This window comes from Schistocerca americana, chromosome 4 (genome assembly GCF_021461395.2).
Source record: "Schistocerca americana isolate TAMUIC-IGC-003095 chromosome 4, iqSchAmer2.1, whole genome shotgun sequence".
NCBI lineage: Eukaryota > Metazoa > Arthropoda > Insecta > Orthoptera > Acrididae > Schistocerca > Schistocerca americana.
Genome location: NC_060122.1, coordinates 512,304,070 through 512,330,083, shown reverse-complemented (window position 1 = coordinate 512,330,083; position 26,014 = coordinate 512,304,070). Strand labels below are relative to the sequence as shown.

The window sequence follows — 26,014 nt, the reverse complement described above, 5'->3', positions numbered from 1 at the left end:
TTCAATATGCTGGTGCTTAGAAACAGCGTATATTGATAGGGTGTAACCTATAAAATAAAACCCACCGAATATCTGTTTATGGTGAATACGACAAATACGGTATGGCGTCTTGATTTCTGCTTTTGAGGCAGGGAGCGTTCTTGCTTCTTATTGGTTCTGCTGTACGTGACACGTTGCCGAAATATCGCGGAACTTATTTTGTGTTTGACGTGACGAAATGGCTCCTAAACGAGTTATAGCACGAAATGATGTCACAAAACTCACAGAGAGCATCTTCAACGTTAAATAACTCTTCCGTGTGCCGACAAATTTAGAGAGACCGCGACCGCTCTCAATGGCAGGTGTGCGACAATTGCGCCTTTCAGACCATCCCTCTAGGAAGTGCAGGGTGTCCGAAAAGTCCTTCCCTGATTACATAAATTGATAACTCAGGCTGGAAGTAAGATACAAATATGAAACTGGTGTCTGACTGTTTACAAACTATCGAAGTTTTTTTTCACACATCAATAAACTTCCACATGAGCATTCTTGGTAACACGTAGCACATAAAAAGAAGTCTAATGCGGTTATGTCAGGAGAGCGTGGAGGCCAAACCGTTGGCCCATCACGTGTAATAGCGCGTACCAAACATTCACCTTTGGACTGCCTCTGGTGCACCCCATGACCTCGCCACGGGGTTGTGAATCCCAAATGCGCACATTATGGCGATTCACTACTCCACTGACAAAAAAGGTCGCTTCGTCGGAAAAGGCAGTTCGTCTGAGATAACCATCATTGTCCTCAATACGTGATAGCATATCGACCGCAAAGTCATATCGACGTGTACTGTCATTGGGCAACAAGGCCTGAACGATTTGCACTTTGTATGCGCGAAACAATAAACGTTTGTGTAAATGTCGTGTGTTGTGATGTTGGCTAATGTGTCGACGGAAATCGAATATCGCCTAGATGTGCTATGTGCTACCAAGGGTGCTCATGTGGAAATTTACTGATGTGTGAAAAAAACTTTGATAGTTTGTAAACAATTAGACACCAGTTTCATGTTTGTATCTTACTTCTAGCCTGAGTTTTCAATTTATGTAATCAGGGAAAGACTTTTCGGACACCCTGTACGTCGTCGCGTTGTGTGGTGTGTTCGGCACTGGTTGCCTGGTACCTGTGACTCGTGGCACCAGTGGGAGCTATGCAGCGCCGAAGTGGGAGAGATGTCCGAACCGACGTCGACACATACAGAGAGCCCGAGCTGGAAGCCTCCGGCATAGGCGCGACGCCCCGCGTGTTTGTAGCGCGAAGGGAAGGCGGCGTGGGCGCCATCGACCGCGCGCCTCCTCCGGCGGGCCCGCTGGGCGCCCGTCTGCGGCCGCAGCCCTCGCCGGACACTTGGCAGGAGCACAAAAATGCCGGGCGCACTGCGGCACCGCACACCACACCACAGCACACCGTACCACAGCAAGCTGTCGTGCGTGCGGCGCGGCCGCCACGGCGCCTCTGCAGTGCTCCTGCCCCGCGCATAAATCACTCTGCTGGAACTTTATTACGAGGCCGCCCGCGGATCTCTCTAATGCACGCCGGGTCTCCGTCACAAATTCTCATAATCATCATCTCTCGGCGAGGCTCGTTCAGTAGTACAGTTTCCGTGCGTGGTGTATGCACCACGTGTGATAAAGCTGGCAACGTCATTAGGGAATCCTCAGGTGCGGAATTTCATTTAGTCCTCGTATAGTGTGTAAGTTTGCTGGTTTTCGTGGCCGTTCTGATTGAAGGTAAAATCTTATACGTGGGGCGTTCAATAAGTAGTGCAAAACATTTTTTCTCACAACCAATTTCAGTTGCAAAAATGCGGCATTTGTTGTGGGAATCGTGGAACACTCGCGCTTCAGCCCCTGTGTTTTCATGAAGTTCCGACACATACCGGCGCTATACGTAGCCATCAAAGAAGCGGTTGCAACGGAGGTGCAGTCAAAACAGAGAGTTATCAAATGGTTCAAATGGCTCTGAGCCCTATGGGACTTAACATCTATGGTCATCAGTCCCCTAGAACTTAGAACTACTTAAACCTAACTAACCTAAGAACATCACACAACACCCAGTCATCACGAGGCAGAGAAAATCCCTGACCCCGCCGGAAATCGAACCCAGGAACCTGGGCGCGGGAAGCGAGAACGCTACCGCACGACCACGAGCTGCGGACAGAGAGTTATCATTGCGTTCCTTTTGGCTGAAAATCAGAACAACGCAGATATTCATAGGCGCTTGCAGGTTGTCTACAGAGATCTGGCGGTGAACAAAATCAAGGGGACTCGTTGTCGAGGCGTCTGTCATCATGGCAATATAATAAAGAGGTTCATCAAGTGAGTATGACGGAGGGGTACTTCCGGCGAGGGTTGTACACTACGTTGCTATTTCGAGTGCGGATAAAGCTCCTGTCGGAGTGCGTTCGCAGTGAACAGCGGCAAATTCCGCAGCAGTCTCTGTAATGAAACACGTTCGACGAGTGGCGCTCCAGTTACGAGACTCTGCTTCGGCGAATTCCTGCTTACTGTGCGTGCCACTCTCATGTCTGTTCAGTGCTAAACGTCGCATTAGCATAGCTGTTGCTCTTACTATGGAGATATCTGATTGAAAAATAATAAATGGACTAACGTTACACACGCAGTAATTTTGGTGACACTCGATGTGGATGTTCCAAATCTCCGCAGCGGTTAAAGCAAGTGTTTGCAGTGATGAAATTGCTATTGTGTGCTGAAAATGCAGTCATTTTACCGCTATTACGACACCGCTCACAAAGACGGTATGAAACACTTGTCCTCTCACCAGACTGCAACATTTCTGGAGTTGTGTGGAAAAGAGCGACTACGCCACCACAGAGCTCGCAACTCGCCTCCTCCGTCTCCCATCGTACCCCCCTCAGATTTAGTGGTAAAACTGCTCAGTGGACAGCCCGTCAAAAATGAATATAGATCAAGCATGAAAACAGGATGAAGGTGTACTGCACTGTGAAAAATAAAGCAAAATAGTAACAATAAACTGTCAGTATATCTTCTCCCGATTTTGATGCTTGATCTTTGTTCAGTTTTTGACGGGCTGTCCACTGAGCCATCGAACCACTAAATCTGCGGAGGGCGCGATGGAGAGTTTCCCGTCTCACGCCAGCTGCCGATAGGTTTCCCGGTTTTGAGCGTCAACAACGGCCCTGGAAAACTGCTTAAGCTTTCAGGTATTTCAGACATCAACGACAAGGGCAGAATCCAAGCATTCTTATTGTTGACGTTCTCCCGCCACTAACAGCTCTCCTGGAATGTGCTGCTACCCGCCAGAATTTCTCGCAAGTTTATTTCCATCGTACAAGTTGTTAAGAAAATCTCAAGCACTTTAGCCGGCCTTATAGCCCCCGACCGCAACTCTCTCTGTTTCTGCACTGCAGCATACTTTACGTGCATTGATAGAAAACCAAACCATCAGTTCGAGGCTTTACAGAGCACATTTCTGCCCGATGCTGCTTCTCGCGTCTCTAAAAAAAAAATGTTCAAATGTGTGTGAAATCTTATGGGACTTAACTGCTAAGGTCATCAGTCCCTAAGCTTACACACTACTTAACCTAAATCGTCCTAAGGACAAACACACACACCCATGCCCGAGGCAGGATTCGAACCTCCGCCGGGACCAGCGGCACAGTCCATGACTGCAGCGCCTGAGACTGCTCGGCTAACACCGAGCGGCATCTTGCGTCTCCAAAACGGCCAGCAGATCGATCCCACGTCACAATTACAGGGAAATAAACTCTGCCATAGTAAAACACGGAAGCTGTTAATTTTCCTTCGAATCTTCGTCTCAACTTGCTCGAGAATAACATGTTACTAGATGAGTCGGCTGTAGTTCGTTGAGGGGTTTAAGACGACGTGTTGTCGGTCTTAAGGTAACTTAAACCAACACCTAAAATGACCTTGTTCATTTTGCTTAAGTGTGTCTAAAGCATATTTCTACACTTTCCGTTTCATCTCCTAATGCTGACTGGAGACACAATCACATAGCGTCTGATGATGTTTCAAATTTTAGGAGACGAAACATAAGGCCCAGAAATATGCCTTAGAATGGAGCAGACTACGGTCTAATGCCCGTGAAAAAAAATATCACCGAGGATTTTAATACCAGTCATGGAAGCCTATACTGTATGGACTGCGAAGATCGCACTCCACGCTGACAAATGGCTATTGTAATTAAAATTGTACAGTGCGATCGTTGACGGAAGTAAATTTTTTGTGAAGTAAATCACTTCTGATAACCCTAACACAGACATATGTCGGTTTTATTGATGCACAGAAATTGTGTACCAACCATTCCATGTGCCGATTTCTCGTCGTCTCTGCGTTGTTCGCACTTTGGCATTTCTTCTGCCAACAAGAACTTTTGCCGTCTTGTGTCGTTGCTCTCTAAGTCGCTGCCGTTCTACTGAGCAACGCCGCAGGGTGACTCTGTGTCATCTCGACCCCAGTAAGTGGCCTGATAGACGGTGTCAGCAGAGGTGTTGTGTCCCTTGTAGCGGAGATTGGGGAAGAGACGCGTCAGCTTAGAGAAGACAGAGCCCCTGGCCCTGTGATCAGAGACAGGCAGTAATTGGGCGTGCTAAGCGGCCGGCGTGGCGTCTGATGCGGCCATTAGCCAAGGCGCCTGCACCGGTGGTCTGTTTGGCCGAGCCGTTCAATCGACTGCCGCCCGGGGCTGGAGCACGCCGGGCGCTGCCGGGAAGCACGTGCCTAATGAAGGTACAGCCGTGCAGCCTCGCCTGTCCTGCGGGTGGACTAGATGCGCGGCGCCAATGTCTCTCTTGTTGAAGCCAATACCTGTCGTATTGCAGAAGCGTAACTACGAAAATCTGGCATCTCTCTCTCTGTCTCTGTGTGTGTGTGTGTGTGTGTGTGTGTGTGTGTATGTGTGTGTGTGTGTGTGTGTGTGTGTGTTTTCTCTACGGGCATTGAAATTAATAATAGAAAACTCCGTACTCAAAGACAGGAAAATTGCACAAGTTCACACCAATACCCAAGAAAGAAAATAGGAGTAACGCGCTAAATTTCAGACCCTTACCACTTCGTCGATTTGCAGTGGGATGTTATGAATCACCTGGAAGAAACCGATTTCTTGACAAATAGCAAACACGGATTTCGAAAATATGGGTCTTGTGAAACACAACTAGCTCTCTGTTCTCACGAAGTAATGACTACTATCGACAGAAGACCTTAAATCAATTCCATAGTTGTGGATTTCCCGAAGGTTTCGACCCCTTTCTCTACAAGCGATTTCTAATCAAACTGCGTGCCTATCGAGTGTCATCTCCGTTATGTGACTGGATACATGATTACCTCTCAGCATGGTAACAGTTCGCAATAGCTGGCGGAAAGTTTTGCAGTAAAACGAAATAATGTCTGGCGTTCCCCAAAGAAGTGTTAGGCGTTCCCCAAGGAAGTGTTATAGGCCCTCTGTTGTTCCTGATCTACATAAACGATTTAGAAGACAATCTGAGCAGCCCTCTTACATTGTTTGCAGATGATGGTCTCATTAATCGTCATGTAAAATCATCAGATGATCAAAACAAATTGTAAAATGGTTTAGGCAAGCTATCTGTATGGTGTAAAAAGTGGCAGTTGACTGTAAATAATGGAAAACGTAAAGTCATTCACATGAGTACTAAAAGGAATCCGCTGAATTTCAGTTCAGAGATTAATCACACACACCTGAAGACTGTAAATTTATCTAATACTTAGGGCTTACAATTATTAATAACTTAAACTGGAACGATTAAGTAGATAATATCTCGGTGAAAGCAAACCAAAGGCTGCGATTTTTTCCAGAATACTTAAAAAAAAGTTACAGGTCTACTGAAGAGACTCCTTACACTACGCTTGTACGCCCTCTTTTGGGGTATTGCTGTACGGAGTGGGATCCGCATCAGAAAGGATCGGCGGAGGACACCAAATAAAGTTCGAGGAAGGGCAGCTCGTTTTGTATTATTGCGAAAAAAGGGAGGGACTGCTATGGATATGACACACAAGTTGGGGTGGCAGTTCATGTATCTAGTCCTGACGTGTTGCACGACATCGTCAAATTCAAGCAGATAATGACCTCAAGGTCGGAAACAGTTGCAGAGTAATAAAAATGAAAGTTTTTAAGCTTATGAGATTATAGTGTACAAAAACAAAGGGTCGATCCATCTTGGCTCCAGCAATGTTGTGTGTTTATTATGTAATAAGTCAAGTTACACTATAATTCGTATTCTACAATAACCTTACCTCAGATAACTGTGTTTCCGTAAATCACCACAGGCGTATGCTGTGATGTTCCCTCCTTCCCTCCCTCCCCCGCTCCCCGACTTCTCGAACTGAGCAAGTTCTGTGTATCTCGTCATGGTCTCGATCTCGATTGGACGATAAGCTGTAGGGTTCTTCTTTCTTCCTTCTTTCGTTCCAGTTACTGACTCGGTGTATCGTTTCACGCTTGGAAAAGATCAAAGAGCATACACTGATCAGCCAGAACATTATGCCCATCGACCTACTATCGATAAAAACCCGTCCAGGAGACAGCAGCGTCACTTTGCGAGGAATGACTGCTGGTCACACACGTTCGGTGCGTATAGTATCAGTGAGCGTGCTGTCGGTGTATAGAATGCGGAAGACACGCGATATTTCTGAGTTTGACGAACGGCAGATTGTGATGCCCGGAGGCTTGGCATGAACACTTCGAAAACTGGACGATTTGCCGGGTGTTCGAGGAGTACTGTGATGAGGTTTTCAACACTTGGCGAAACCTAGGTGAAGCCTCAGACAGACGTCGTGGGGTTAAGCGGCCATGCCTCATTACAAATGTCGGACATCGTAGACTGGGCAGACAGGACAGGCGGTGAATTGTGGTGGAACTAAGATCAGACTTTAATGCTGGGCAGAGCACAAGTGCGTCTTAAAAGGGCATGTGACCATAGACACTGGACGTTAGTGCAGCGGCAGACCTTTGCATGGTATGATGACTCCCGATACGTTCTTCATTATGCCGATGGGAGGACGCGAATCTGTCATCTTCCATGGGGAGAGCTCCTTGACACCTGTATCACCGGAGGGAGACAAGCTGGCAGCGGCTACATTATGCTCTGGGGAACATTCACTTGAGCATCCACGGGTCCAGTGAGCTCGTGCACGGGGCTGTGACAGCCAAGGAGCGTTGTACACTGGTTGAAGACGACATATACCGTATTCATGACGATCATGCTCCCGACGGTAGTGGTATTTTTCAGCAAGATGATGCGTCATGTCACAAAGCCATGATAGTGATGGAGTGGTTCGAGGAACACAGTGGCGAGTTCCAATTGATGTGTTAGCCCCCCTCCCAACTCGCCAGATCTGAACCTGATCGAACACATCTGTGATGTGATTGAACTTGGCGTCAGAGCTCATCGCCCCCCTTCCTGGAATTTATGCGGACTGGGTGACTTGAGTGTGCAGATGTGTTGACAACTCCCTTCAGCGACCTACCAAGACCTTATTGCTTCCAAGCCACGGCGCGTCACCGCTGTTACCCTTGCCGAAGGTGGATGTACCGGCAGTTAGATGGGTGGTCGTAATGCTCTGGCTGATCAGTGTACGGTCTGCATTAGATTGTGGTATTCAAGGCAACATTGTGACTGTCTTACTTGAGTGTAGTGATGCTTACGCGATGATGACAACAGTTCACTTAGCACCACATAATCGCAGCTACATTAAATGGACACAGCTTGGGTCAAACGTGGTGTGTTCCAGAAAATGAATCGCAGTATACTCATAGAAATAGACGAGTTCGCGGTACTCATTTTCCGTGCCGACATGTCTTCCGGCAGCTTAATTTAGTCGCTAGCTGTGCGCCCTCTTATATAAAGATGTGGCACCGGAAGCGACACAAGAAACCTCACGTTTCTGTTTGTGTCCTCTAGCCGCTGACACTCCCAGAAGTTCAAACAAACTGTAGGAGCGGCGCGTATCGAGTAGGAGGAAGCGCATCCTGACACACTTAAAGCCGCTATATTCGGCGCCCAAAGGCGCGTCGCGACGGTCCACCAGCAGACATCTGCAAGGAAGTTGCTCCGCGGGCGCGTAATCCGCGCGGCGCCGCCTCCGCCACCGCATCGTCACGTACAAGTCGCTAATGAAAAAACTTTTTATGCTCTGTTACGCTCTCTAAAGAGCACTGTTCACTAACTCGGAAATTTCCGTCCCGCCGCACTCTGGACCCGAAATGGACAGTCGCCTCTCTTGTGTCTATCTTCCCGTCTCCCTTATCAGAATACTGCGCACAATCTCCGTCCTCCACTTTAAAGTCATTTCTCGTTATGGGAGGAGTACTCGGCCGCACACTTCGATCTTGCGGTAATACCCATTTTTTAGCACATACGAGGGTAGTCTGGAAAGTTTCCGACCTAACAAAGAAATAAGACTTTTTTCTTCAGATTTACTTTTATTTTTCAGCTTAATCTCCTTGTAAATCTATACACTTCTCCCGACGGTGCACGCATACCCTTATGGTGGGACGTGTGAGAAAATACGCGCATACGTACACTGACGAGCCAAAACATTATGACCACTGCCCACTGCGAGGTTAAATACTTCCTGCCGTCCACCGTAGCCGAGAGGTTCTAGGCGCTCAGTCCGGAACCGCGCGACTGCAAAGGGCACTTGTGGCGCTGCGACTAGAACCGAGAATATCTGAAACGACGAAGCTGGTCGCGTTGTGGCGTAATGCCGTCGTGACGACCTATGGAAACTGGTTGAAAGGTGGTGAAGTAACGAGTCATCCAGGATAGGCAGCGATCTGTGGCAGGTCTGACGACAGAGGACAATGCTGGTACAGGTACAAGTATTTCGGAGAACACCGTTCGAAGGCCATTGTTGAACATGGAGCTCCACATCACACGACCCGTACGTGTTCCTGTGTTGATTCAACGACATCGTCAGTTATGACTGCAGTGGGCACAGCATCTCTGAGTTCTCACTATGGATCAGTAGAAACATATCGAATGAATCGTATTTATTGTTATACCATGTCGATGGTTGGGTCCTTACACGCCATCATCCAGGCGAATGGTTGCACGAAACATGCACCGCGCCACAGATGCAGGCCGATGAGGGCAGAATTATGCTGTGGGGTACATTGAGTTGGGCTACCACGGGATCTGTGGTGACAATCGAAGGCATCGTGACGAAAGTGAACAATGTGAACATTATTGTGGATCACCTGCATCGCTTCAGGCGTGAAGCATCATCCCCCTACGGAGATGACATCGTGCAGCAGGATAACTGTATGTGTTGCAATATCGGAATCGTACTACAGTGGTTTGAAGGTCATCGTAGTGAACTCACATTGATGTCTTGGCCAGCAAATATGCCTAATCTGTACACACTGGAACACATATCGGGTGCCAGCTGCGTGCCGGTAAACCACTACCCCGTAGTTTGCGGGAATTGCTTGATCTGTGCGAGGACGTCTGGTGCCACATACTTCTGGAATCCTGTGCAAGGACTTGTAGAATCCATGGCAAGCAGAGTCTCTGTTGTACTGTGTTTGAAAAGTGGAACAATACGCTATTAAACAGGTGGTCATAATGTTTTGCCTCATCGGTGTATAAACTTTTACTCATCGAGAGATAATTGAACGAAACTTTGTACTTGTTGTCATTATGTTATTGGCTATAATATCGACATTTTCAGTGTGTTTTATCAAGTAATTTGGTCAGGACGTTGCTGGATACTTTTGGAACACATTACATCTCACAAGGAACATATTGTCAATGGTTACTTTATTTACCACTTTCAAAATGTCATTGGTTAATCTTAGTAATTAGATAAACAAGTCTGTGTACCACTTTCTTAATATTAGTCTTAGAACTGTCGCAACAATTACTTAAATTTACGTGTATGGTACGTAACAATTTTATTTCACAAAAATTTATAGAATTTGACAGTAATGCACATTGAAAAATTTTGTACTACAGGAAGTTGTGATATAGTATGTACAAAGTCTGTGGCATGTTTCACCTTTTTATCTGCAATGCTTCAGCAGAAGATGATCGTTACACCGTGAAAAATGAAAGTTGTGGAAAATGCAGAAAAAAGATTTTCTTAGCATTTATACCAGAGCCGGCCGCTGTGGCCGAGCAATTCTAGGCGCTTCAGTCCGGAACCGCACTGCTGCTGCGGTGGAAGGTTAGAATTCTCCCTCGGGCATGGATGTGTGTGATGTCCTTAGGTTAGTTAGGTTTAAGTAGTTCTAAGTCTAGGGGACTGATGCCCTCAGATGTTAAGTCCCATAGTGCTTAGAGCTGTTTGAACCATTTATGCTAGAAACAGGTACTTAGTTTTGCTATTCCCACACAAATGTCTTTTTTTGGTCTTCATGTAGCCCTTTTTTCTAGTCTGGTCCTTCTGGCATGTCGTTTTAGCAATATTCTTCACTGCAATCTCAGAACCAGCAAGCAATACGCACATCATCAGTCTTCTTTAATAAGTTTACAGTTGAGCAACGTATAGCAAATCCTTGACTCATAATAGACCTCACTTTTCCAGTACTGCCATAACTGAACATCGGGCAAGTATCATAAGAGGAAATTTTAACAATAGGAGATAAGCAAAATATTATCTTCGGGCGTCTCTTTTAAACGAGATTATTAAAGTTTTCGTTCGGGTTTTGTGTTACACAGTGTGTACATTTCTTTAATAAATCATAATTAATCGCCTTTCGTACTCTATAGATGTCCTCTCTGATACCAGAAAATAATAAAATATCGTAAACAAGGACAATGTCGTGTAGAAAATGGGGCGTGGCACTGTGCATTGGTTGAAACAAGATGGTTTTTACGTCGTACGTAGCACGAAATAAACTCTGAAAATTGCAGACAATACTTTTAACATGCTACAGAACTATCTGGGGTGGAAAAAAAATTCAACATTTTTGACCAATTTTACATACATCCCCCCATAATCGTCAAAATAAGTTAGTGTGTTTCTCTGAAAAATTTTTGTCCTCCGATCTCGGCTTTTAATCAAGGGAACAACAACAACAACAACAACAAGACTCTTGGGGCTAGATCTGGCAACTGAGGAGGGAGCTCAAACAGTTAAAACCGCAATTCGTGGATTTTCATCATGGCAACCGCTGAGGCAAGGATCGGTGCAAAGTGAGAAATCGTGGCACCCAGGTGACGGTCAGCTTTCTCATTCCTAAATTTTCAAGCATCATGTGACAAACATATTCTTTGGATGTGCTCATAGCCTCCGCTCTCTCTGTCACCTTAATCTGACTGTTCGGTAGCACCAGTTGGTGAATTTCTGCGCTGTTGTCGTCAGTGGTTGCAGTTTTTGGCTGTTCCGAACACTTATTGTCATCCAAACTGGTGCGGTCACGTTTAAATCCAGCTGCCCGAAATTTCACTGTAGTAAATGATAGTGCAGAGTCCCAGTACGCATGTCCAACTTGTGTCCAATTTGCATAGGAGTATTGCCTTTCAGAAAACAAACATCTAATGACAACTCGATACTCGATTTTGTCCATTTTCATAAAATCACTCGCATCGACTCACTGAAACGACTGTAAAACAACAACTGCGCATTCAAAATAGCTGAAATTTTAGTTAGTGGCTTGCTACACATGCACAAACAAATCCCCCAACTATTGTTGACATGCGCTGCTATCCTCATATTGAGGTCGGAAACTTTTCCGACTACCCTCATATTTTAATGTTAGGCCTATCGCAAACGGTATTCGGAATGGTTGTTGTTCAAGTCACCGTTCGGGTATTCCATTGTAAGCTTTTCCGTGTTTTCCTCAATCAAATGGCTCTGAGCACTATGGGACTTAACATCTACGGTCATCAGTCCCCTAAAACTTAGAACTACTTAAACCTAACTAACCTAAGGACAGCACACAACACCCAGTCATCACGAGGCAGAGAAATTTCCTCAATCGCGTAAGGTAAATTTCGGGATGGTACCTTTGAAAGGGCACTAGCGATTTCCTTCACTATACTTCGCTAATCCGAGCTTGTCATGCGTCTCTAATGACCCCCTCGCCCAAGGTAGATTTAACCCTAATCTTCCTTCCTCCCTCCCTCCATTCCTTCCTGATGAATTGTGAATCTGTGGCAGTGAAGTGGGTAGAAAGTCACATAAAAACGAAATGTAATCGAAAGGTAAGAGACGATTAGACGTGGGCATAATACAAACTGTGTCAATAGCCTAGTGTTCACATTTTTCAGATACACAAAATATCAGTCATTCGCCTCTTGACAGACAGTGAATAAACTCACTCTCAGAATGCTGCAACTTTTGTTTTACTAGGAGACAGACCCCGTTAATCATTTGCAGAGTTTTGTTTGTCGTAAGTCGGTGTTTACGCTTAGTACAGTGCGATTGTTGCGGGCGTGTTGCAGCGAGGAGGTGCGCGAGCAGGGCTTCACGGTGGTGATCGACATGCGCGGCGCCACCTGGAGCACGGTGAAGCCCATCCTGAAGGTGCTGCAGGAGCACTTCCCCGGCTCCGTGCACCTCGCCTGCATCATCAAGCCCGACAACTTCTGGCAGAAGCAGCGCACGTCCCTCGCCAGCCACAAGTACAAGTTCGAGGTGAGTACAGCTTCAGCCCGGCCGTCTGACACACAGAGGAGTTACGGATTAGCAGTGTAGTACGTTCCGAGCGCTGGCGTGGCAGCCTGTCGTCGGGACACTTGTGTAAAACAGCAGCGAAGGCGGTCTTGAAGAGACCTAACACATTCGAAAGTTCCTAATATCAAAGACAAGTGCATGGGCTTCGAATTCTAGTTCTTTACAGTTAACTAGTTTCTTGTGTGCGGCTTCTCCCTCGAACGCATATATAATCAGGGTGTTAGAAAAAAGTGTCCAATATTCAGAGAGGTAGTAGTACTCACAAAAAAGAAAGAAAATCCAGTAAACATGGGTTCTAAAATGCATACCTCTATAGAATAGATGTGTTTCACAGTATCGAAGAGGAATTCAGCAGAATTGTTCCATAGAATAGATGTGTTTCACAGTATCGAAGAGGAACAAGTGTCCATAGTTCTTAGGTATGCATTTTAGAGCCCTTGTTTACTGGACATTTTTTTACTTGTTTTGGTCCACACTACGTCCTCTCAAAAGATGAAAAGCGAAGAGCTTGCAGTAGAAAAGATCTCTTTCATAGTATCGAAGATGAACAAGTGCCCATAGCTCTTACGGTACGCACTTTAGAGCCCTTGTTTACTGGAATTTCTTTTTTGTTTTGGTTAGTACTACCATCTCTCAAAATATTGGACACTTATTTAAACACCGTAGTTATAATCATCCGTATCTCTAGCGAATTTCCCCTACAGTTTCATCTGAATTCTGAAGAAACATGCAATTCTCCGGTAGGCTCTAAATGATTGTCGTTTCCAGGAAAACAACTGTTGCTGGGAAGAGTCTAAATCTCTACTGTTTAACACCATGTATCTGTGGTATTGAACCGTGTGGCATGATCTTTGTTCCCGGAACACACTGGCAAAATTATTGACTCGCTGCAGCGGTCATTGTCACGAAGTGGTTAATGCGTAATGCTGTTAATAACAAAAATAAGAGAGATTGCGGTTCATACATTTAAAGTATTTCAAGTCAACTCATAGCGGGAAAGAAATACCAACAGGTTGGTTTCGCACATTTCTGCATGTCACTCCTTCTCGTCGTCACTTCCACCACCGGCGGTCGATGGGGTATCTTAAGCCCGAAATATTTTTACGCACATGATGAGTCGTGTATATAGCAAATCTCCTTTAAATTGCCCACAGGCATTCCTGAGGTATGCTCTTATGTCACGCCTTTCGACCCTGAACCAACAACCGTAATGGAGCTAGGAATGTCTTACTGTCACAGCACATTTTTCCAGACGGCAAGCGATACGTGTGCAAATTTTGGTAGAAATTCCTACCGGAGTTACAGAGATACGCTGCTGTGTCACCGTATTTTCACTCTCACACATAAAACCCCAATTGTACGGATGAAACTTCATCATGACTATCACCAGTAAGTCTAGCGACTCCGAAAACTATGAATTTTATACTGATTTCGGTCGTTATCGAATATTTTTGCGTACCACGTCTTCTCATTCACAGCCCTACCCGGAGGTATGGTTGGGGTATATTACCATTTACCTCCACAATATTTTTATACAAAGAACTATACAAATGATGAGTCTTGTTTGTACAGAATATGACTGAAATTGATGCAGACCTCCCTGTGGTAAGCTTTTATTTCATCCCCCTTTTCACCTCCACTCCTACTCTCTTACCCCCAGAGAAACAACTCACCGAAGTTTCATCGTAATCGGATGAAATGGCAAAGAAGACGAAGAGACAAATACTCCTTTTTAAGTAATAGATTGGTAATTTAGTGTTTCTGGGTACAAGAAATTCAGTGGAATCATTCCAGTAATACAGTTACTGCGATATAGTCGTTTCTCTTGAGAAATGGCTATTTGTGCCAGACCAAATTTGAACTTGGAGCTCCTACTTTCCGTCTGCAATCCAATTAGGCTGCAGGTCTAATTAGTAAGGTTTCAGTGTGTCTGATTTTTCACTGCTCTTCAATCTAATTGCTGGAGCGTGCCGTGCCGCTCAGCACGGCTGCAGTGGCGAGGCGGCTGAAGAACAGTGCTTGTGTGGCGTCACGGATCTCGTGGACTTAACTGCATATCGCTGGCGATTTCAACCTGTTTACGTCACGCGCAGAAAGCAAAGACTGATGTAGTACAATGCGAGACTATGAGGGAAAGGGACCAGCTCTACTTTTGTTACCAGGTAAAGTGGAACAGCGTTGTGACAATCCCAGTGTTGAGTTTACTTTTATAAAGATATCTAAATTGTGCGATGGGAGGATGAAAAACTGCTGGTGTTAGTGCATATAACTAATTAAATATTTAATATCTGTGTAACTTTTGGAGGCGACCTGTTGAAACGTTCTTTTCGTCAGTCCTCGAGGCTTGAATGGCGTGTGGAGAAGTCGCTCTCGCGGCTACGACCAGTATCTTCGCGCTCTTCGTGACGTGCGGCGCTAGAGACGAAGTATGCCAAGTACTGCTCCGCTGATTTGGTCAGAAACGTTTATCGGCGGACCAGTGTTACTTTCTGCGCTGCTACGCTTATATCAGCAGTCTAATTCCTGCTCTCGGGAAGACCTCGTGACCCGACCGCTTCCAGTTCATACATCGCCTCCTGCTGGCGCCTAGCAGCTACTGCAGACGATCTCCAAAAAAGACAGAACAAGAATACAATGAAAATTAACTAGGTCAAAAGTCACAGGGAAACATCGAGACAAACTATTGGTGTTTTTGTGTGGCTTTTGACCTATAGAAACAACCTCCAGCTACCTGCTGGATCCGCAGTCTGATGTAAGAATACTGCCCACCGAACACGTCTGCTCTTACAAAATCGTAATAATTGCCTGGGCAACTGAAAATGACTCACTTACAATTCTATGCCCATTTAAGGGAACGCACTTGCGAACATTTTTTAGCTCTCCGTATGGAAAACATGCGACGACGGCCTTGCCACAGTGGTAACACCGGTTCCCGTCAAATCACCGAAGTTAAGCGCTGTCGGGCTTGGGTAACGCTTGGATGGGTCACTGTCCGGATCTGCTGAGTACTGTTGGCAATCGAGGTATACTCAGCCCTTGTGAGGCCAATTGAGCAGTTACTTGATTGAGAGCGGCAGCTGTCACTGACAACGGCCAGGAGAGCGGTGTGCTGACCACATGCCCTTCCATATCGGCATCCTGTGACGCCTACGGGCTGAGGATGACACGGCCACCGGTCGGTACCGTTGGGCTTTCAAGGTGTGTCATTTTTTTTTTTTTTTTTACAGAAAACGTAACTGTATGGATCCTGAAGGATTACAGTCTCTCAAAATCAGAAATGTTACATAATTTTAAAGAATCACTTCTGCCTCAGAAGGCACCAGACTCGCCTCCTACCCTAGCAAGGGTTGCTCGCCGACCTCGATTTCGATATCTCCAAAACCGCTCCACGAAATTATTCAACATTTAGCTCTTCAGCCAACCTCAGCAACAAAATTCAGGCATTTGTGTTGCCCGTTCCCTACTCCTGCTGGTACCATTTACTGTAAGTTGGTGCCTTCTGCCAGGACCTTTAGAAGTTTATTGCTATCATGTGCCGCAAAGCACTGCCTTTTGTAAGTTAATCCCGTTTGAAATCGACCTAGTCGGCCAAGACTGCAGGCCCTTTAGGAGATTTAGTGAAACACTAGTCAGTCAGCTTACAAAAAAAAACCGGTGGCCCGGATGCAGAAAAATAGCTTTAGTGTCCACAGCAGTGAGTAGGACGAGCGGACAGTCGAGGACAGTAAATGTTAGAATGTCTGATCAGAAGCATCTGGACAGCTATTAGTGCACATTGGCTTGGGGTGTGTCCATCTTCCGCCTTTATGAGAACTTTAACTCCTCTGCAGACACTTTCAGTGAGGTGTTTGAGTATCTGTGGAGCCCATTCTTCCTCAAGAGCCGAAACTAGAGAAGGTAGCGACGTTGGATGCTGGCATTTGGAGCGAAGTCGTCGTTCTAACTGATCCCAAAAGTGTTCTATTGAGTTTGGGACGGAATTCTAGGCAGGCCTGGTCCATTTCAAGAATGTTATTGTCCACAAGGCATTGCCTCACATATGTTGCTCTATGACTGGGTACAGTGTCATGCTAATAAAATAATTGTCACCAAACTGTTCCTGTACTGTACCTAGTACACAGTGCCGTAGTATGTTTTCAAATATATCCCGATTTAGTATTTTCTTAAGCACAATAAAAGGACCACACCCTAACGACCGAAAACACATCTATACCTTAGCACTATCTCTTCCGCGCTTCACAGTTAGCCCTACAGACGATGGCAGATAACGTTCTCCAGGTACTCGGCAAGCCCAAACCGATCCATCTGATTGCCACAGGGTATGGCGTGATTCATCACTGCAAATCGCTCGTTTCCAGTCATCGGCTGTCCAATGACTTCGCTCTTTACAGTACTGAAGCCTCGCTTAGCACTGACTACAGAAATGTGTGGTTTATGGCGAGTTGTTCGAGTATTGTACCCCATTCTTTTTAACTGTCCACGCACAGCCCTTGTGCTAGCTTGACTGTGGTAACACTGTTGGCCTCTGATTTCAGTCCCAGTCCATTAGTACATGGGGTTGCCTAGTCTTGGTTTAGCTGTGGTTACTCCTTTGCGATTCTACTTCACAATCACATCACCAGCAGTCGACTTGGGCAGCTTTAGAAGGGTTGAAATATCCCCGATGCATTTGTTACTCAGGTGACATTCAGTGACTAGTCCACGTTCGAAGTCACTAAGTTTTCGTAGTAAAGAGATTCTGATGTTACTGCGACTGTACTCATAACACAATACCCCCCGCCTCCTTTTACGTTCGAGGAGGTAGGGTCCGCCTCTCTTCGCATACAATGGTCAATTCCGCATTACATAGTGATATCACTATACTTCTGATACGACACTGTATATTACTCTGTGAGTTTATGAACACACCTTACCCAGACTGTTTCCCTTATGGGGCCAAACGTTGCAGTATGTTTCGTAGTTGTGTAGAGAGCTGTCGCTGCGGTGCTGCTTTGCGTAGTGGTCCAACACTACCGAACTGCCACAGGCAGACACACACGAAGCGGCAGAGTGATGATACGCGTGCGCATGTAACTTGACGCGCGCAGGTTTTGTCGAGAAGGGAGAGCGAGGCTGGTGGGCTGACAGCCTCAACGAGTGATGATATTTACGGCGGCCGTCTTCGCTCGTTGTGATGTCCGCGCCCAGATAAAGACGGCAACCGTTTCCCGCCAGAGCACGCATCCCAGACAGCCCGACGGCTGTCTGCTGGCCGCCCTACATACAACGACGACTGCTGTCCCCCACCATCAGATAACGGGGTCATAACTCCCGTCTCAGTCCCATCTGCGTACAGCCAGCTAACCGCTCGCACTTGCTCCTCCTAATCTACCGTATTCGGGTTGCATAACGGTTAGTGGCTGCGCTTATCAAATGTGTGCCGTGCATGGTGCATAAAGTTGCTCCTTCATACTGCCTATCTTAAACTAGAGTACTCAGTGTTCACCTAAACTTTTTACCCAGTTTGTTTGAAAATCTAGTCCTAAAACCATTGGAGACGATTAATTTCGTAAGTCGTTCTTAAGACGGTATTGTCAATAGAATACCGAGATAGAAAGTTGATAGGTAGTGGTAAAGTTGAACTAATTATCGGAAAAGCGTAGTTGCATAATTAATTTTTTTTTATTGGCAGGTACAGCCGTGGACAAAACGAGCGAGACCCCTCGCCTTTTCGTTATACTGATCCGCACACCTTTAAAGTCTGCTACACAGCATAACAGGCAAGGCGACGACATGCTACCAATGTACTATGCACAGGTGTGAAATTGACCAACCATCCGAACTTTGTTAGACTGTTTTCAATCATGTGAGACTATATTAATGGTGATTAGTGTGTTAAACACAACATGTAAATATAAGATATAAATGAAAGAAGAAACGCTAATTAGTATGAACTGTACTAATAAAGAAGAATTTCAGCTTGTCGAGATAACATAAGTGTTTTAGTAAGACAAAGTACCCCAGGTCGTTACGGATTAGCAAAATATTATGCGCATTCGGCCGCGAAACGGTCTGTGTCAAAGTTCAGATCAGTCATACTGGATTATCGTTGCTGACCTACCATGAAAGTGTGCAAATTTAGCAATGCGTGAAGATTCATAAAGAAATTCAGTTAAAAATCATTCAGTGCCACACGTAAGTGACTTTAATTTTTGACAGAAGCGGTAAAGTAGGCAGTAACAAGTATGAAGTTCTACAAGATTTTCATATTTACATCCATAGGGCGCCGGTACACAATAAAGATAGCAATAAAACGTATTGGGGGCGCGAGAATTTCTTAAAATTGCTTTACTGATAGTCTATCTGCTTCCATCGAGATTAGAACGGAAAACAAACCAGACCTCACTTGCAGTAGCAAACACCTTTCACTACGCTAGCAGACAACCCAGGCAAACAGCCCTCTATTACTACCCCAGGCATGAATAAGCCGGCAATTTCGCAATGAAAATGGCAAAATTATCTGCAGCTTCTGTTGCATAGAGCTTTATGGTCTCAAAATTATGAATTTTTTTTACCTTTATGTCACCGCTTATGTGAGAATTATTCTGGATGTTTATCGAAATAACAAAATACTGTTATTAGCGAGTAAATTCAGTAGGATGATTCTGCAACAATCCAGGAAATAAAGGGCTACATAGCTGCCAAAAGTATTCTACAATGTTTCGAATTCTCCATTAGACTCGCCACAGCCAGAGAACGTTCATTAGCCGAAGTGTTTCTTAAGCTAGCTAGCAATGGAAATGCCCGCATTTCTAAAACCCGGTGACATTAATACTGGGACTGGGATCTGAATTACCACGTGCGTAGGCAAATGGATTTTATTTTCATTCCTGTAAACGTGATTTGGATCGAAAGCGTAGCTAGTTCGGATAGTTTGTCAATTTCACACCTGTGCATAGTATGTTGGTAGCACAACGTCGCCTTGCCTGTTATGCTAGCAGACTTTAAAGCTGTGCGGATCAGTATAACGAAAAGGCCAGGGGTCTCGCTCGTTTTGTCCATGACTGTACATGTCGTTTGTCTTTGAACACATTGAAATTCTAGCGCCACAGCACTGCTGCATGCGATTGATAAAGTAGAGATGGGTTCCACATTTTGTTTTGGGTCCTGTAGTGGCATGTTAAGATACTGTGGCGCTGGAATTTCAGTGTGTGCCAGGACTACACGGATATTCCTGCAGATAACCAAACAATAAATTACGCATCTATATTTTTTGAGATTTTTTTTTAAATTCCCTTTTCAGAAACATACATGTAATGCACAGTTACGACTGTATTACTTTTTACCAAATCTTGGCCACTTCCAAAACATTTTTCTGTTCCTTGATTAAGTTCATCTTTTGTGGAAGAGGCTGGACACTGTCTGCACTGAGGCATATGATGAAGTGTGGTCTTCACCACAGTCACATTGGATATCGTCTAGATCAATGTAGTCTTATCTTGCCAAATTAACCTTTTAACTGTCTATTCAAAGACTTCCAAGACGTTGATTTCTCATCATAGCCAGAAGGTAGCGTTTCTGAAACTCTTTTATAGCTATCGGGAAGGTAGGTCACTCTACAGTTGCAACCTAGCTTTTCTAGCTGTGGTTCTAAGTGCCGTCGATGTTCTAAGGAAACTCCTCCTTGCCTTTAGTCGTTGAATGTTCGGTTCGTGCCCATACAAAGAATAGGTTGTCTCCTGCACCACTGTCTTTCTTTCCTCATTCTCAGCTATTTCTCTTCGAACAGGAGGTGGTGCTATCCCTGCGAGGTGGTAAAGCCGTTCAGTTGGAGTGGATTTCAAGCAACCTGTTACGATTCTGCAGGTGTCATTGAGAGCTATGTCCACCTGTTTGGCGTGTGTTGAACTATGCCAAACAGGGTATGCATACCCTGCTGCAGAATAACGTAGTGCCGTTGCAGACGTTCGTGTAGTTTCAGGTTGACTACCTCACTGTTATCCGGCCTATTCCTGTAGAAGATCGTTCCTAGTGGAAACGTTTGACCTGCAGTTCATGCAATGCTTCTTGAAAGTAAGAGATGTATCTGATATCACATGTAGATGTTTTTCGAGATGAAAATTACAACTTTAAGACGACTGGTAGGAGGTTAGAGAAAAGTACAATTTCAGGTTTGCAGAATGAACATAAAGGGACAACAGTAATCCTGTGGTATCATAAACTGACGTAGAGTATGCCCAAAACAACTTGGTCCGTGCCAGCCCAGACGGCGAGGCAGGGGAGGGTACAGCTGTGGTGTTGGGGTTTCCTTTGTGAACGGCCTCCGCACGGAAGGGGAGGTGCAGTTTGATAGCTGAAGCGTACACACAAACGCGTGTCTCGCATAACTTGTAACTTACAGCTAGCGAGTCTGCTAACGATCGTATCAGCAGAATACGCCAGTACGACAGATAATCCGACAAATGCGGACTTCAAATTTAATTGTTTCTCATTAGCGTATCGAAAGAGAAATAGTCGCATAAAAGTAGGATCTACCAAAGCAAAACGAGTCTCGCCACGTGCTTCCGGAATGAAATCGCTTAAAACAAAAATGAGTAAAAAATGTTTTACAATGTAGAGCAACGGATGTGTGTCATGTGGAAATTATATGTTCATCTCCTGACAACCTGGTCGTCAGCATTGCCTGTTGTTGTTATCGTATTCAGTCCAGAGACTGGTTTGATGCCCCTCTCCATGCTACTGTATCTTGTGCATGGATCTTCACATCCGAATAATTAGTGCAACCGACACCCTCCTGAACCAGCTTACAGTACTCATTTCTTGGTCTCCCTCTGCAGTGTTTATCCCTCACACTCCCCTTCAGTAGTAAATTGATGATTCCTTGATGTCTCAGAAAGTATCCTATCAACCGATCCTCCTTCTAGTGAAGCTGTGCCACAAATCTCTTTTTCTCCCCAGTCCTATTCAGTACCTCATTAGTTCGTGATGTACCCATCTCATGTTCAGCGTTCTTCTGTAGCACCACGTTTCAAAAGCTTCTATTTTATCCTCTTCTCGTCTGAACCGTTTATCGTCCAAGTTTCATTTTCATACAACGTCTGCACTTCATACATCTTCACAAAATACTTCTTAACACTTAGATTTCAATCGATGTTAACAAATATCTCTTCCTTAGAAACGCTTTGCCTAGTTAGGTTTAAATAGTTCTAAGTTCTAGGGGACTGATGACCTCAGATGTTAAGTTCCACAGTGTTCAGAGCCATTTGAACCATAAAATTAAAGTATTTGCTGAACGTCTTGGAATTCATGGGAACAATATCTTGCCTATGTCAATGTCGATAACAGGTTCATTACAGCGACCTCAGAGTAGTATGCCGAAGGGTGTCGAAATCGGCCTGCAGCAGGGTCTGGTGTCTTCTTGTAAATCATAACTATACGTGTAGTCCCTTTTATTTGGAAAAGATTAAATTATGCACCAACCTATTCACGCGCAAACAGAAAGCTGACACTCTCATAGGGGATGCCAGAACATGTGAAGCTCTAGCGGTGTGCACGGGTTGATTAACTGCCGGTAAACACGTACCGGCGTGGTGTGGGGGGCTTGCATCAATAGTCGGTTATGTTCAGCGACGGGAGGGGGATCTTAAAGGAAGCGTGCCGCGTTCTCAGTCGCTCCGGAAGCTGTCGTTGTTTATGGAGGGCGGCGCCTTGTGTTAAACCGACACCGCATATGCTTCCAGGCGCCGCACTGGAGTATTTCCGTCCACAGGGACATCGCAGGCAGCGACAGGCGCGCAGTCTGTCCCGCCCAGCCACTAACAGTCTCAGCCCACGGGCGGCGATCGGAATTGAAGCCAATGATCGGTTCCCACGAGGAGCTCTTCAGTTGCCTTACAGAACAAATTCACTCTTGCCTGTGTAAAATTATTAAATAGGGGAGATAGCTGAAGGTACGAAATATACGGCTTACCCTGATCTACATGTGCATCTGTGTGGCGGATGGTACACTGTGTAGCAGTATCATCCCCCCCCCCCCCTCACACACACACACACCCCAAATCCATTCCTATTCCATTCGCGGGTGGTATCCCTGGAGGGAAGACAGTCGCTGCCCGTATATATGATCCCTGAAATATTCTACACGCCCGGGTTCCCGGGTTCGATTCCCGGCGGGGTCAGGGATTTTCCCTGCCTCGTGATGACTGGATGTTGTGTGCTGTCCTTAGGTTAGTTAGGTTTAAGTAGTTCTAAGTTCTAGGGGACTGACGACCATAGATGTTAAGTCCCATAGTGCTCAGAGCCATTTTTGAACCTGAAATATTCTAGCTATAGTGTAGCGGTATTACAACGTACACTGATGAGCTATAACATTACGTCCACCAGGTTAATAGCCTGTCGGTCCACCTATAGGTCTTAATACAACAGCGAGTCTGCGTGACATGGATTCGACAAGTGCTTTTTTTTAAAAAAAAAATTCTTTATTCAACCAATACAATACAATAATAATCATACAAAACAACCCAACACCTAAACTAATTAGTGGGTCTTTAATTATTACAACGACAAGTGCAGCTTATACTTTAGTTGGTGGCTGACGCTATTGCTTTGGACAAGGGTTATGCAAATTTATTGATATACTCTACAAATACTAGTCTATTCTGCAGCATTACAGGTGTGCCAGCGAAACTACAAACCTACTAATCTTGACTTGCCCACCGAGCTAATCCCAGTGGGCGTGCCCCTGGCACTGGTCTGACCCAAATTACTTTCTAGTCACTGCAGTCCCTAATCGTGTTTGTGTTGTTATTTTATTTCTACATTCTAATTATTACTTATAATATCCAATATCTAAATGGAAGTGCTGTAACGAGTAGGCATATCTTTGATACACCTGCCTTCCTGATCCTGAAGCGCGGCACATCTCGGACGTAACGGCAACCGGCCATTCCGCGCCCGGCGGTATTGGGCAGGTGCACCTCAAGTCTTTATCAGTTTTCATTCATTGGCCAGTATGGTTCCTAATGAATTCCCTCACGTTCTTACGTGATACCTCGTTTGCAAGTGTCTTCACGACATGATAGGTGCCAGCACGTCGTAATATGGAATATGTTTCACGATTCGGTAGTTGATGTCTTAAGTTCAGTTGCTACATCGTCGTATATTGGACATTCATAAATGATGTGGCCGGGTGTTCCGTCCTGAGCACCACAGTCACACTCTGGTGTAGCCCGTTTCCCAAATCGACATAAGTATGTCGGATATGGTCCATGCGCTGTATGGAAGTGCATCAGATCCCTACTTGGCACGAAGTAACCCATGTGTAGTCTCTCCTTAATATTAGGCAGCAGTAGAAATACCCTTCGCCCCTTTTCCTCGCTCTCCCATGACTCCTGCCATAGCTCCTCCCCCCTTCTTCTAACGGTGTGGCTCAGCGGTTCTAGGCGCTTCAGTCTGGAACTGCGCGACCGCTACGGTCGCAGGTTCGAATCCTGCCTCGGGCATGAATGTGTGTGATGTTCTTAGGTTAGTTAGGTTTAAGTAGTTCTAAGTTCTAAGGGACTGATGACCTCAGATGTTAAGCCCCATAGTGCTCAGAGCCATTTGAATCATTTGAACTTTTTTCTATTAGCAAATTTGTTGCTACGTAATTTTTCTGGCTTTTCTTTGGGGAAATACTTGGTCTCCATTTAGTTCAGCATCGAGTGCCTATCCTGTCGTAATTTGCACACCATCAAGATGGTCAGCTTCAATGTTTTACTTGCACATTCCGTCACCTTTTCCGTCTGTATTGCCCCTGCTTTGGTCTTCTCATGACTAACGAATTTAATTTTTTAACAGCTAGCTTCCACTGTGTGGCTGTAGTTAGTCATGTAACTAACTAGAGGACCGAGCGTACTCGTCACCACCGATTTCGTCTAAATTTGGGGTGTAAGCAGGGATTGGTCAGAAATGAAAGTGACACAAACGAGAGCTGCAGATGGCCGAGCGTTTAGGGAAAACACGTCTTTTTGGCGCATGTCAGGCGAGACACGGGCCATTTATGTCAACGTTGTTTCAAGGCAGCGATTAGCGCAGTAGAAAGAGTGCAGAACGGTTATACGAAAGTCGCGAGATCGAGTCGTATGCGGAAACTTTTTATTTTCAAGTTTTACGTTGCTTACAAAGCAAATAAACCGAAATAATTCTCAATATATTGCATTTACTAATATCTTCGAAAAAAGCATGAAAAGGAAAGGTCAACGAAAATTTCGGATTACAAATAAATTTCCAGTAACGGATTTTAAGGCGTAAATGAGGACTTCGTATATAAAATTAGGTTGTTTTATTTTCTTACAGCTGATAATTTTTATGTAAAAGCTGAGGAACTTACAGTTTGCCTTCAGCTGCCACAGGTTTCTGGAAGATCAGAATGACCCTAATGGAAGTCCAGCACATGTAAACAGATGTGCTATTATGTACCATGTTTGTGTTACGTAACAAGCATCTGTGAGCACTATGTATACGGACATGGCCTATTGCATAAGATGCTTTTATGTTTTTAAATATTTTAGATATGACAAACTTTGTATAATGTGGTGACTTTTATCCACTTGACATCTTGGGGTGATGTTCTGTGTAAAGTGAACACGTTGTACAACACAAAGCTTTCTAAGGCCTGAATATGACAGCAAAGTCTGTTGAAACTGGTTGCCTTAAATAAAGAAATATTTTATGCGATCTTTGCTGTTGAATGGTTTGTAGCAATTACAGCAGATCGCCCTTCAGTACTCTCAAAATGAGAAAATTCAATTAACGGAACTCCTCTACGCTTTCATTACAATCCCTTCTTGGAAAGTTATTTGCAGAGTCCTCGTGGGCTCTGTTAGTACAATCCTTTCATGCAAATTATTTGTAGTCCCAAACTTTCTTTTCTCTTCCCTTTTCATGTCTTGTTCGAGGATATTTGGTTTGGTTTGGTTGTTTGGGGGAAGAGACGAAACTGCATGGTCATAGGTCTCATCGGATTAGGGAAGGACGGGGAAGGAAGTCGGCCGTGCCCTTTCAAAGGAACCATCCCGGCATTTGCCTGGAACTATTTAGGGAAATCACAGAAAACCTAAATCAGGATGGCCGGACGCGGGATTGAACCGTCATCCTCCCGAATGAGAGTCCAGTGTGTCGAGGATATTGATAAATGCAGTATGCTTACCACTATTTCGGTTCATTTGCAGTGTAAATAACGTAAAAACTGAAAATTAAAATAATGTTTCTGCATATTGACTAGACCTCACGATCCTCGTATCATTGTTGTACCCTCTTTCCGCTGCGCCAACAGAAGCTCTGAAACTATGCTTACATAAATGGCTGCTGCCTCGTCAAATCCG

The 26,014-nt window shown here is 45.1% G+C and overlaps 1 protein-coding gene across 1 annotated transcript in view; it reads left to right on the top strand.

The window, feature by feature from the left end:
• LOC124612449 (kalirin) overlaps positions 1 to 26,014 on the top strand; it is a 1,731,149-nt gene that overhangs the window by 350,670 nt on the left and 1,354,465 nt on the right. Inside the window, exon 3 of the mRNA XM_047140672.1 lies at positions 12,440 to 12,632. Within this exon, the coding sequence (XP_046996628.1) occupies positions 12,440 to 12,632 (193 nt within the window). The remainder of the gene's footprint in view (positions 1 to 12,439; positions 12,633 to 26,014) is intronic.